At 34.0% G+C, this 12,215-nt stretch overlaps 1 protein-coding gene across 3 annotated transcripts; it reads right to left on the reverse strand.

Moving 5' to 3' along the window:
• Positions 1-277: 277 nt before the first annotated feature.
• On the reverse strand, positions 278-10,193 carry Tret1_32 (facilitated trehalose transporter Tret1). 3 transcript variants are annotated; one of them, XM_029041209.2, is made up of 7 exons: positions 10,139-10,193; positions 5,912-6,207; positions 4,760-4,989; positions 4,321-4,451; positions 3,733-4,094; positions 629-1,041; positions 278-542 (listed from the first exon to the last, which is right to left on the reverse strand). In XM_029041209.2, the coding sequence occupies exons 2-7, from the start codon at positions 5,979-5,981 to the stop codon at positions 342-344; spliced, it is 1,407 nt and encodes a 468-aa protein (XP_028897042.2). In that variant the 5' UTR covers positions 5,982-6,207; positions 10,139-10,193; the 3' UTR covers positions 278-341. The 3 variants fall into 3 exon arrangements, with proteins under 3 accessions (XP_028897042.2, XP_028897043.2, XP_011184821.2); XM_029041210.2 differs by lacking the exons at positions 5,912-6,207; positions 10,139-10,193 and adding an exon at positions 5,450-5,684; XM_011186519.3 differs by lacking the exons at positions 5,912-6,207; positions 10,139-10,193 and adding an exon at positions 5,112-5,412.
• Positions 10,194-12,215: the final 2,022 nt, after the last annotated feature.

Raw genomic sequence — 12,215 nt, forward strand, 5'->3', positions numbered from 1 at the left:
AAAAAGAAATTCACAACCTATTTTTGTGAACTCTTTTGTGTCATATTACAACCAGTTGGGGTGGTTTATCAATATCATGATGATCATACACGAGAATTATTCCGAATTCCGTTTTAATATCGAGAAAAATTACAGAGTCATATCCGATTGTAAGTTTCGGATAGGTTTATTATACTGAAATATTAATTAAACATTTGTTTTAGCTGTTCATTGAGCTTGCCGAAAAATCTGATACAACATGGAAATGAAAAGACAACGCGGATTTGTTTAAATACTATTTAAATATCAATGGGCTTTATTTCTTATTGAACAAACTTCATTAACAATTCACAATTAGTTTCTCAATCCTTCGCCATTGATTTTCCTTTCGTTTCAGGCAGGAATATGAGTAAATAGATTCCGGTGAACACACACGAGCAAGCGCACAAATACATTGTGATCGCAATGCCCAGATTGAAGAGAAAATATGGATATAACTTCAGCGTAATGAAGACCATAATGCTGCAAAACATCATTGTAATAGATTGAGCTTGAGCACGAATCTGAAACAAAAACAACAAAGAAATAAAAATAATTTAAAAATTCAATATTCTCAAAGTCAAAATTCAAATACACTCTCAGATCACACCTTTGCCGGCAGTATTTCTACAATTATCGTAAAAGTCAATGAGATCACGCCGATAGAGGCTGTTGCGATGACAAATGCCAATGCCATTAATGGAAACCAATTGTATTCGGCTTTTGTTGCATCATCGGTGAATTGTACGAAAGCACCAAAGCCGAACATGCCCAGCGCCATGCCAGCGGTTGAAGTCAACATTAGTGTTTTGCGACCAAATCTTTCAACCAAAATGGATGCCAGGAGTGTGCCCGATATCTGTACGACTCCCGCATATATCGTGCATTGTTGTGGATCTAATGTGGTACCCGATTCAGCGAAAATATGAGACATGTAGTTTGTGATTGCGAAACTGCTCGAAAATTGATTTTGTATGCAAATCACGAAAGCAATAGCGAATTTCTTCAAAGCCGACTTATTTACTGAAAATTGAGAAATTTAGCAAATTTACATAATATAGAGACATTATTATGACAATTGAAAGAATAAAAGAAAATAAAATATGAAATATCAATACTTTTCTGAAATGCTGTAAAAGTTATTTAAAACAAGTAAGGAAGGGCTAAGTTCGGTTGTAACCGAACATTTTATACTCTCGCAATTTATTTATTTAACTTTATTTATATTATATTATACACTATTTGACCCACATATTCGTCACATATATTGTATAAAGTCCATTGAAAGTTGGAAACCATAATATTAGGTTAGAAACACCGAGGTCCTCGTGTTCTATATATGGGGCCTTAAAAACCTATGGTCCGATTTCGGCGATTTTTAGAATGGGGCTGCCACACTATAACATAGTATTTGTGCAAAGTTCTGCACCGATATCTTCACTAGTACTTACTTTATATATTGTAAAGTAAACGATTCAGATCGTATTCAAAGTTCTGGTATATAGGAAGTAGGCGTGGTTGTGAAGCGATTTGGCCTATTTTCACAACATATCATTGGGATGTAAGGAAACTATTGCAAACCTAGTTTCATTGAAATCGGTCGAGTAGTTTCTGAGATATGGTTTTTGACCCATAAGTGGGCGACGGCACGCCCATTTTCCATTTTGTAAAAAAATCTGAGTGCAGCTTCCATCTTCCATTTCTTATGTGAAATTTAGTGTTCGTGACGTTTTTCGTTAGTGATTTAACCCACTTTTAGTAATTTTCAACCTAACTTTTGTATGGGAGGTGGGCGTGGTTATGATCCGATTTCTTTCAGTTTTGGACTGTATTAGGAAGTGGCTAAACAAAACGACTGCAGAAAGTTTGGTTTATATAGCTCTATTGGTTTGCGAGATATGTACAAAATACTTAGTGGTTGTGAAGCGATTTGGCCTATTTTCACAACATATCATTGGGATGTAAGGAAACTATTGCAAACCTAGTTTCATTGAAATCGGTCGAGTAGTTTCTGAGATATGGTTTTTGACCCATAAGTGGGCGACGGCACGCCCATTTTCCATTTTGTAAAAAAATCTGAGTGCAGCTTCCATCTTCCATTTCTTATGTGAAATTTAGTGTTCGTGACGTTTTTCGTTAGTGATTTAACCCACTTTTATTAATTTTCAACCTAACTTTTGTATGGGAGGTGGGCGTGGTTATGATCCGATTTCTTTCAGTTTTGGACTGTATTAGGAAGTGGCTAAACAAAACGACTGCAGAAAGTTTGGTTTATATAGCTCTATTGGTTTGCGAGATATGTACAAAATACTTAGTAGGGGGCGGGGCCACGCCCACTTCCCCAAAAAAATTACATCCAAATTTGCCCCTTCATAGTGCGATCCTTCATACCTAATTTTATTTCCATAGCTTTATTTATGGCTTAGTTATGGCACTTTATGTGTTTTCGGTATTCGCCATTTTGTGGGCGTGGCAGTGGTCCGATTTTGCTCATTTTCGAAAGCAACCTTCCTATGGTGCCAAGAAATAAGTGTGCCAAGTTTCATCAAGATATCTTAATTTTTACCCAAGTTACAGCTTGCACAGACGGACGGACGGACGGACAGACAGACATTCGGATTTGAACTCCACTCGTCACCCTGATCACTTTGGTATATATAACCCTATATCTAACTCGTTTAGTTTTGGGTGTTACAAACAACCGTTATGTGAACAAAACTATAATACTCTCTTTAGCAACTTTTGTTGCGAGAGTATAAAAAATATTACTTAAGGGTTAATTGTAAAAAATACATTGGGAGAAATTAGTTGCGAATATCACAGACAACTTAGTGGCCTGTTGTCATTGCTTGTATATTGTATATATCATGTCTTTTTTATGGCATAAAGAAATGTTGAAATCAAGATCAAGTAAAATTACAAACAGTGCTTTCGCAATACAAAGATGAATTTGGCATCCATCACTCAAAAAATCCAAATAACCCTTGCCATATTAAATGTCACGTTAATATGGATGTTTAAATTAAGTCAAAGGTTAATTGTGAAACCTATGTCAACTAAATTGTGTAACTGTTCTTAGATATACATATGGAAATATATAATGTATACGGAACTGTTGGAATCTGTTATCTGTTATTTGTCAAATAGATACATATAAAGAGAACCATCGTAAAATCGCAAATCAATTGGATTTAGTTTATAACTAGCAAGAGAAAACATGCTTATGCTTTCTCTTGACGTTAATGAGATAATGGACTCAAGATTAGTAGAATAAAAAAAAATGTATTAGGTCTACAACTTTGCTTCCGCCGTTTTCCAATAAATATCTCTAGGGTCAAGCACTGGTCGATTAAATAGTTTTATATCGATCTTGGACATTTGAGTCAACATTAACCCAAAAAAATATTTGTAGAGATCTGTTGGCATCCCAAACATATTCTCAACTGAAAATTTCACTTTTTTAAACGAATTCTCGACATTTGCGGGAAATTTTGCTTATCTTTTGTAATTCCAAGAAAAATGCGGCTGAGGCTCATCGACATTTGTAACCGTCTTTATACAAAAAAAAACTTAAATATACAAAAAAAAACGGCAGAAGCAAAGTTGTAGACCTACATAATACATAACCTGTGCTACGATCCTAAAGGAGATCGAATATAGCAACTATTAAATAACTTTTTAAGAACTTGAAATAAATATGATATAAAAACTCACAAAAGTCTTGCAATGTAATTGACGCGTCTTTCCCTCCATGCAATTTCGACGCTTTGAGCTCCTCAAAATCATTTTTCGCTGTCGATATTTGTTGCTCATTGGCACAGAGCTCCTTTATGATATCCTTCTTATTAATATTGTTGTAGAAATTGAAAGCGTTCTCCGCTTCTATCAGCTGGCCACGTTGCAAGAGACTTACGTGTGTGTCTGGGAAAAGGCACAATATAATAATGTAAATTATAGGCAGGAAGATGACGATGCACGGTATAAGATGGTAGTCAAGGTAGGTGGGTAATATGAAACCGATTAGAATGCCACAACTGAGGAACATCATTGCCAATGACGTGAGTGCGCCGCGTATTCTAAAAAAATATATGAAATTATTCAAATATAAGTATATACACATATATTATCTAAGTATTTAATTATTATTTGTACAACAATTACAAAGTCACTATAATACGCATCATAAAAGTCAGATAAGAGATAAGTTTTAAAGTGATAAACGTCACGAACAGCTGTTCACACTGCAACCAATACATACATATGTACATATACATTTATATGCATATATATATGAGTACTTACTCTTTAGCTGAAATCTCACTAATAAAGACAGGCCCAATCACATAGAGGCCGCCGCTTGTAACCCCCGCAAAGAAACGGGATACGTAGAGATACTCAACACTCTGCGCGGAATAGTTGATGATCCAAAAGAGCTGTTTGATTAAATAAAAAACAAAAAAGTGTTTGGAAATTTTTTCAGTTTTGCAAATATTTAAATAAAGTAGCCATAAGTTATATCAGAATACTATCAGTTGTCTAACGACACAGAAACAGTTTTCGCAGTTGTACTATCATTTTTAAATGTATCTATTCAAAATATTTAAAAATCACTAATATTGTAGATTGAATGGAAATTCCAAAAAAAAAAAACAAGAGAATTAAAAAATAATGAAAATATAAATATTTCATTATTGAAATTTAATCATTTCATTTGATTTATTATTGAAAATCGTTTACTCACCATATGTGGTATCGCCAAAAGGTACATATTTGTCTTTCTTCCAATGCGATCCGCCATGAGGCCGAAGAATATGTTACTGCACAGTGAACCCAATCCGAAAATAGAACCAATCCAGGACACATCCTCGACGCCAACTGTGAAATCTAAAGGCGTTTGTGGCGACTGCAATATTAACAGTGTGGGAGAAAGCCAGCCGAGGCTAATGCCATGGGAAAGCGTCATTATGTGGGCTGATGAAAATTTAAAGTCAATTTTATTTATTTATTGCAGTAAATAATAGATATTTCAATAAAAAGAATAATAGTTTATTATAAAGTACCAGAATTACGATTATTTGCTTAGCATCTCTTACCGATGGGTTAAATTACAAATAACCAAATTTACGATCTTCAATCTCATTTCATATTTTTATTAAATTTAAAACAGTGGTAGGAGATGTTCTCAACACCTCTTATGGATCGTCTCTGCCCATCGCTTTATATTTAAAATTCTTTTCAGCAATTTGGGGAACAAATCAAGTTGTATTGTTTATTTACTCCGCCAAATCACGGAGTGTGGTTAGTACAAAAACTGTCAAGCTTTACAATATCGGTGTTATATGTGGTATATTTTTGTTAATGCTTGCGTATATCAAATCTGTATTACTAGATTAAATATAATGTACTATGTTATATTATGGTATAATACTACCGTTAAGCCAATCAAGAGAAATGCAATTAGCCTTTGAAGTACATGCTTTACTACTATTAAAAGTGCTTTATATGCATAGTTAATGAAAAACGCAATAAGCACTAAATTTGATATTGAAGAGCGCAAATAAAAGACTGCACTTAGACTGGTATAAAAAGTAGATAATGTGCATCGCACCACCCAAATACCACTATCAAATGCACTCTACCAATTTTAACTGAATTTATTACTAACTATTTGCCGATGTTATCCCTTCCTTACTGGTTATTATTGTTATTGACAAGTTCTATTGTGGTTCAATACTTTCAAGTTCTCTCGAGATGTACATATGCACAAATATACAACAGTACTTAAAATTGGAAGTGCTGTGTAAATAAAATTAAAATTATATTTTATCGATCGTTCCGCTCAAATATTGCACTTTACTATTAATTCCATATTTTATATTTTTGTCGCACTCACCTGCTAGTGTAACGAAAATTTGCATGCGATAGCGTTTGTTAAACACTGAAAAGCCTTGCTGGCTCACCATCTTTACTCTTCTACTCTAATAGCGTTATAGTGTATAAAATTATTAACTTCAAAATATTTATTTGACGTAAGTTTTCTTTGACGTAATGCTGTCACTTTCACAATCACTGCTCAGTGTTGACCTATTTGCTGTTTTTTCCTCACAGCATGTCCTTGGGTTCGCTTTTGTCACTTTTGTCTGTACATCCGTCGCAAAGTGCGCGCTCGTCTGCAGCGAAATCGCACAACTGACGCAAAAATGTTAAAATATAATATTACAAATAGCCTTTGCTATAATTTCATACATTTGTTTAGGTTATAAATAAAAAAAATTGCAAGTATTTATTAAAAAAATAGTAATTTCGCGATTAGATAAAATATGTATATCATCTCTTGAGTGTGAGATAAATTGTGATAATGTGTAAGTGGTATGAAGTTTTTCTTCACTATACACTTCGGAGGAAAAAAACATATATTTTTCATTCACTAAAATACGATTACTTTCACGTTTCACATTCGATTCGTTGATGATGGTTTTACCACCTTCGGTGTAGTCGTTGGAAATTTTTTATTTATTTATTTACAAGAGTAATAATTACAAATAATTATTCCACTTAACAACTAAAGCACTGGCTACCAAGGCCTTCGGCGTGTAAAAGAATAACTAAGGTCTAATATTATATATTACATAAAATATATATATATATATATAAGTTAGGAGTATTTATTTATAGTAAGTGGTAGAGTGGTTATGGCAAGATGTAGGGAGATTAGTGCGACTTATGTGTATGTATTATTTTATACCTTAGAATGCTAAGTTTAATATACTGAAATTGACTATACGTTTATTTTAGCTGCTATTATGAAATCACAAATTTTCTGTATAGACATGTCGTCTGTATTTCGTAGCATGTCAGATGGTTTTGTTTCTGCGAATATTGAAGTTCTAAGTGTATCCAGTTCCTGACAGCTATCGAGAAGATGTGTTGTAGATAGGCTATTTGCACCACAAAAAGGACAGTTAGGCTTCACTGATCCTTTTAATAAGTGTTCATGAGTAGCTAACGTGTGACCAATCCGTAGACGTGTGAATCTTCTTATGCTTTGACAAGACATATTTGACGAGAGCGATGGTCTAATTCCTGTAGGGTTATGCGATTTATAGTGGTGTTGATAGCTGTTCCATTCAGTTAAGTAGCTTTCGTGTAGAAAGCTATGCACAAGCTTGCGTAAATCCTTGTCCACAAAGTAGTTGCTTAGATGTAAGGGCTCCAGACTGGCCTCTTTCGCTCTGCTGTCGGCTAATTCATTTCCGCGGATTCCTGCATGACCTGGCACCCACGTGATTTTTATATTCTTTCTATTTGAAAATATAGCGTTACGGATATTTGTAACTAAGGGCGTATCATTTGTATAATTCATAACGGCGTCCAAAGAAGATTTACTATCGCTGCATATGACAGATTTGTTTCCATTTTGGGAAGCAAAAAGTACCGCTACAAGTAAAGCAGCTGCTTCGGCTGTAAATACCGAGCTATACGATGGTAGTGCACCGACGGCAATAGTGACACCAAGTTGGTTTGTGACTGCAAACGTTGTACTGGTATCAGATTTGGATCCATCTGTATAAATAAATTCCCAGTCGTTTTTGAGTGGCTCTGTAATTTTGTTAAAATATTGCTGGTATTCAGCCGGTGAGGTGAGTCCTTTAGGATACTGCAGTAATTTGGTGATGAAAACTGGTTCGAGATTCACACATGGTGGACAAACAGGAATTGGTGTTCTTGTGGCTCTTGTAAGAATGTTAATTTGATTTGATAGATTTATGCATCGTTCTATGGTGGAAAATTTACCTTTCGTCTTATTTGATTGTTTTAGAGACGCCGTGACTTGTTCGAATAAAACATGGTTTTTACAGTGGAGAAGTTTAGGAATCATCATCATTGTATTACGTTTTACTCTGGACGTGATTTCTGGTAATCCAGCTTCTGACAGGATAACTTTTGTTGGCGACGTTGGGAATGCGCGGATGCTTCTACGCGCAGCGGTGTGGTACGGTGCATATAACAGCTTCATATTGGCTTTTGAACAGTGTCCGTAGATGTAAAGTCCAAAGTCAATTTTTGATAATATTAATGCTTTTGTGATATTTACAAGTGTATGTGTGTGAATTTGACAATATTTGGATGACAGAAATTTAATTATATTAAGCCTTAGTAATAAACTTGCTCTAATAGCTTTACAGTGTTCTTTATACGTTAGCTTATGATCAAAAGTTAAGTCTAAAATTTTTAGTACATTAGTGTGCGGGATATGGATATTGGTGTGAGTTAATGAAGGGAAAAAACATCTGCGTTTTCTGCAGATGTGGAAAGTAGAACATTTACTTGCTGATATATTGACACCTGATGTTTCTGCCCATTTATTTATATTTTGTAGGATGTTTAAGAAGATGTAATTAACGTCATTGAGATCATTTAAATTAGTAAAAATTAAAACTGAAAGTGGCGATCCTTGCGGAATGCTATTGTGAAGACTGTATATTTGGGACTTATAATTACTAATGCAGGCTGCCAATTTCCGATTGGTTAAAAAGGATTTTACAAATTTGTAAATTTTGTTTCCAATTTTCCATCGTTTTAATTGTCGTAGTACGATATGCGCTCCGATTCTATCGAACGCCTTTTCGAAGTCTAAATTGAGAACTGACTCATGGTTACTGTTGGCTAATGCTGTGGAAGTAAAATTCTCGAAATATAAGAGTGGTTCAGTGACACCGATACCTTTTTGGAAACCAAATTGATGGGGACTAAGGAGATTCTTCGTCTTGGCGTACCACATTATTATGCTGCGATAATTTTTTCTAGGACTTTAGACATGCATGGTAGAAGTGATATTGGTCCGAAACTTGATATGAGCGTGGATGATTTATTTGGCTTTGGAATAGGGATCGTTAAAGCGGTTTTCCATTCTTGGGGATAAATTCCGGCGTCGAGGATATTATTGTAAAGGTTAATGAGTCTGATTTTAAGGGTAGAGGGTAAAGTTTTTAGGATGGGATAGGAAATTTTGTCCATACCAGGTGTTTTTCCTGTCATTCTTGAGATTGTGGATTAAAATTCAGATAAAGTTATTGGGACTTCTATAAGGGATGCTGAGGATGAAGGGGATTGATTGGAATAATCTTCTTGAATGATTTGATTTTTTAGGACTTTGAGGGGGGGGGGGGGGGGGGGGGGGTGGGGAAGTTGGAGTCATGGGAGTAGGAGGACCATGTTTTGCCGAATTGTTCAGAAATATCATGTGGTTCATGGAGTGGTCCTTGATCGCTATATATAAATGAGATACGAGTGCGGGAAGTGGAACCTGTGAGCATTCTTATTTCTGACCATATTTGTTTTGGATTGGAGGAGGGATTTATATTAGAGGTGAGTTTTTCAAGGGATTGTGTTTTGGCTGATTTTAGTTCTTTTCTGAACGTAGCATTTGCTTTTTTTATAGTTAATAAGATTAGTATCACTCATGTGGGTCACTTTTTGTGGGTAATTGGTACAAATCAAATGTGAGGAGTACTACGCCACTAGGGATAGCCTTTCCGTCGATGTGTTTGATAAATTTATAAACAGAGACGAAGCCCTGGTCAGTCAAATTTTCAATTATTTCTGATTCAGGTATATCATTAAGGCACGGTGCGAAAATAGTGCCCTTTGAATAGTTGAGGTTATGGTGTAACTCTATTTTTACATCACACACGCCGATTAAATATGTTGTAGCCAAACATTTTTTTGCGATGTGATTGTTTTTAACTAAAAGCAGCAGGCTGCCGTCTTTTAAATTTGAAATCTCCATTTTTTCAGATGAAATATTTTTTAATGCCTTGTGTACTGCAAAGCACGAATATTGGGTTAGGTGTTTATTTGAATTGGTCGCAATGACCACGAGGTATTTGAGATTGTCTTTTTTGATAGTTGGCAATGCCGGAAAATAATCTTTGGTTATGTTTTGAGATTTTTTTCGCTTGGGTTTTGGGCTTGTGGATAACAGGGCAAACCTGTTATCTCCAAGCGTGGGTCCCTCAAGGGACATTTTGATTTTTTGAAAAAACTGTTTTACTGTTTAAAAACTGTAGAAACTGTTTTATTTATGACACGATAAAAAAGAGAGAAAAAAGGAAATCACTATCACTGTATCACGCTGTTAGCACTATAATACGCTGTTCGACAACCGTACGCGATGAGTATCAGTCGGTGACTGTCGTTGGAAATAATTTTGTGTAAATCAAAAAAATTTTGCTTTGCCTTAAACTTGTTTTAAAATAGTACTCAGATATTAGTATAATTTTATTTTTGTATCACATCTACTTTACTATTCGTTTCTTTTAATACTATTACTGTAAATAGGACGTAAAAATATATGAAAATTAGCAAGTTTCGTTTTATGTTTTTTTTTTTCAATTTGAAGGTGTTAATATTTTTCTTTAAATTGTTTGATTGAAAAAATTATTCAAAATTCAAATATTTTCCCCTCCACTGTAGCTACTATTATTTCTATTGTTACAATAACGCGGAACGCTCGTTTTATCGGTGACATCGTCTTAGTTGATGTCTTTACTTTTATTTTCTCACAATTTTTGTCACTAAAATTTCGGAAAACATGACGTGTGTGGGGATATAGATTGTGAGCTTATTTAAAATTTATTAAGCAGGCATTCCAGTTGTTTATAAGAAAGCACACAGTTTTTTTTTTTTGGTTTATAATAACAACTGTTTCTTAGTAACAATCTCTTGTGCGTAGGAGAATGCCATGACGACAATAGTTTATTTATTTTCGGGAAATATGATTATACAGGGTGCACCTGAATGTCTTCACCACACAGGAAAATATTTTTAAAACATTCTAAATCATTAATTTATTTGCTAAAGAGTTTTGTTAATTTTTATAACTGTTCAGAACACAATTTCTCTGGAAATCTAATTTACATATACATATATCACATGCCCTTGGTGCCATCTTAAACTCGGTTTAAGCATTGGTTTTTGCATTGATAAATTAGGTCGTTACATTGAAAAGATTGGCTTGTGGAGTTGACACCACCAGTTTGAAGTTATACGTTTTAAAAAACCTCTACCGAAAACTTTATATTAAAATTAATATTAATAATCCATTTTATAGTTCGTTAGAAATAAACATTCGGCTCTTATCCTTACAAAAATTAATCAAACACTGCTGGTAGCTAATATTTTGAATTCGAATAATATTTTTGAAGACAATTTTTGATTTTTAACAAAAATATAATAAAAGTTATAGAGTTTTTGAATGTAACGATTTTTTTGATTAGAGATTTGTCCGATGTTCCGCATTTCATTTCCTACCAATGTATTCACACTCGTTTGTACGTTTAATGAAAATGCAACTCTTGGTATTTCATACAATTTGGCCGCACTGTTTGGTAACACAAACAACTATACCTATTAACCGAAGTTTTCGTTTTGCCATTATCATACCGCCCATAAGGCTAGACAACAAAGCAGGCAGACTCAGTTTCGCTGAGAAGTTGGGTAGAGGAAGTACTTAACAATATAAATAATAAAACTGGTGTATGTTCTAAAATAATAACTTTAATAGTTCGCTGATTTATAAAACTGGATAATACTTTTGATTCAGAATACAGAATATATCACACATCGAATATAGAGCATATTTATTAAATGAGCTTCCTCCTTTACCAAATATCTATCGGCACATCAAAACAATTCCGTCTCAGTATTTTCCTTATTACTCAATAATTCCGTTCCAAAATTCTTTAAGAAATATAGTTATGCGAAAAATAATAAGGACAGTGTCCTAGAGTAGATGAAGTCCATGTCCATCTAGAAATGTGAGGAAATCAAAGACAACTAATGAAGCAAATTCATTGCCAACATATTCAAATTAAATGTTTTTTTAGTTTTACCAAGATTTAGCAAACCTTTGTATTTTATTTAAATTTTTTTTTTTTTTATAATTTGCCGTTTTTGACATGTGAAAAAAAAAATAAAGACAGCTTAAGTTTTACTAAAAAGGTTTTGGCAGATTAAAACCGGAAATCCGTTACAGAATTCTGGAAAATTGTTGACTTCACAAGCGAATTATAGTTTTTAGACAGACAATGATATTTTGGGCTTCTTATTGCGTATTTCAATCTTAGGAAGCCCTGTAATGGCTTATTCAACTATTATTTTGGAATCTTAAATTATATTTGCTACTTTTCTGTACA

Source organism: Zeugodacus cucurbitae, chromosome 2 (assembly GCF_028554725.1).
Source record: "Zeugodacus cucurbitae isolate PBARC_wt_2022May chromosome 2, idZeuCucr1.2, whole genome shotgun sequence".
Taxonomy (NCBI): Eukaryota; Metazoa; Arthropoda; class Insecta; order Diptera; family Tephritidae; genus Zeugodacus; species Zeugodacus cucurbitae.

Bases quoted from the DNA above. Each gene is read 5' to 3' on its own strand.
- Tret1_32 (XM_029041209.2), bottom strand. From the start codon at position 5,981: ATGGTGAGCCAGCAAGGCTTTTCAGTGTTTAACAAACGCTATCGCATG. The intron at 4,990-5,911 runs GTGAGTGCGACA...AATTTTCATCAG, and splicing joins AATTTTCGTTACACTAGCAG to CCCACATAATGACGCTTTCC. The intron at 4,452-4,759 runs GTGAGTAAACGA...TTAATCAAACAG, and splicing joins TTTTGGCGATACCACATATG to CTCTTTTGGATCATCAACTA.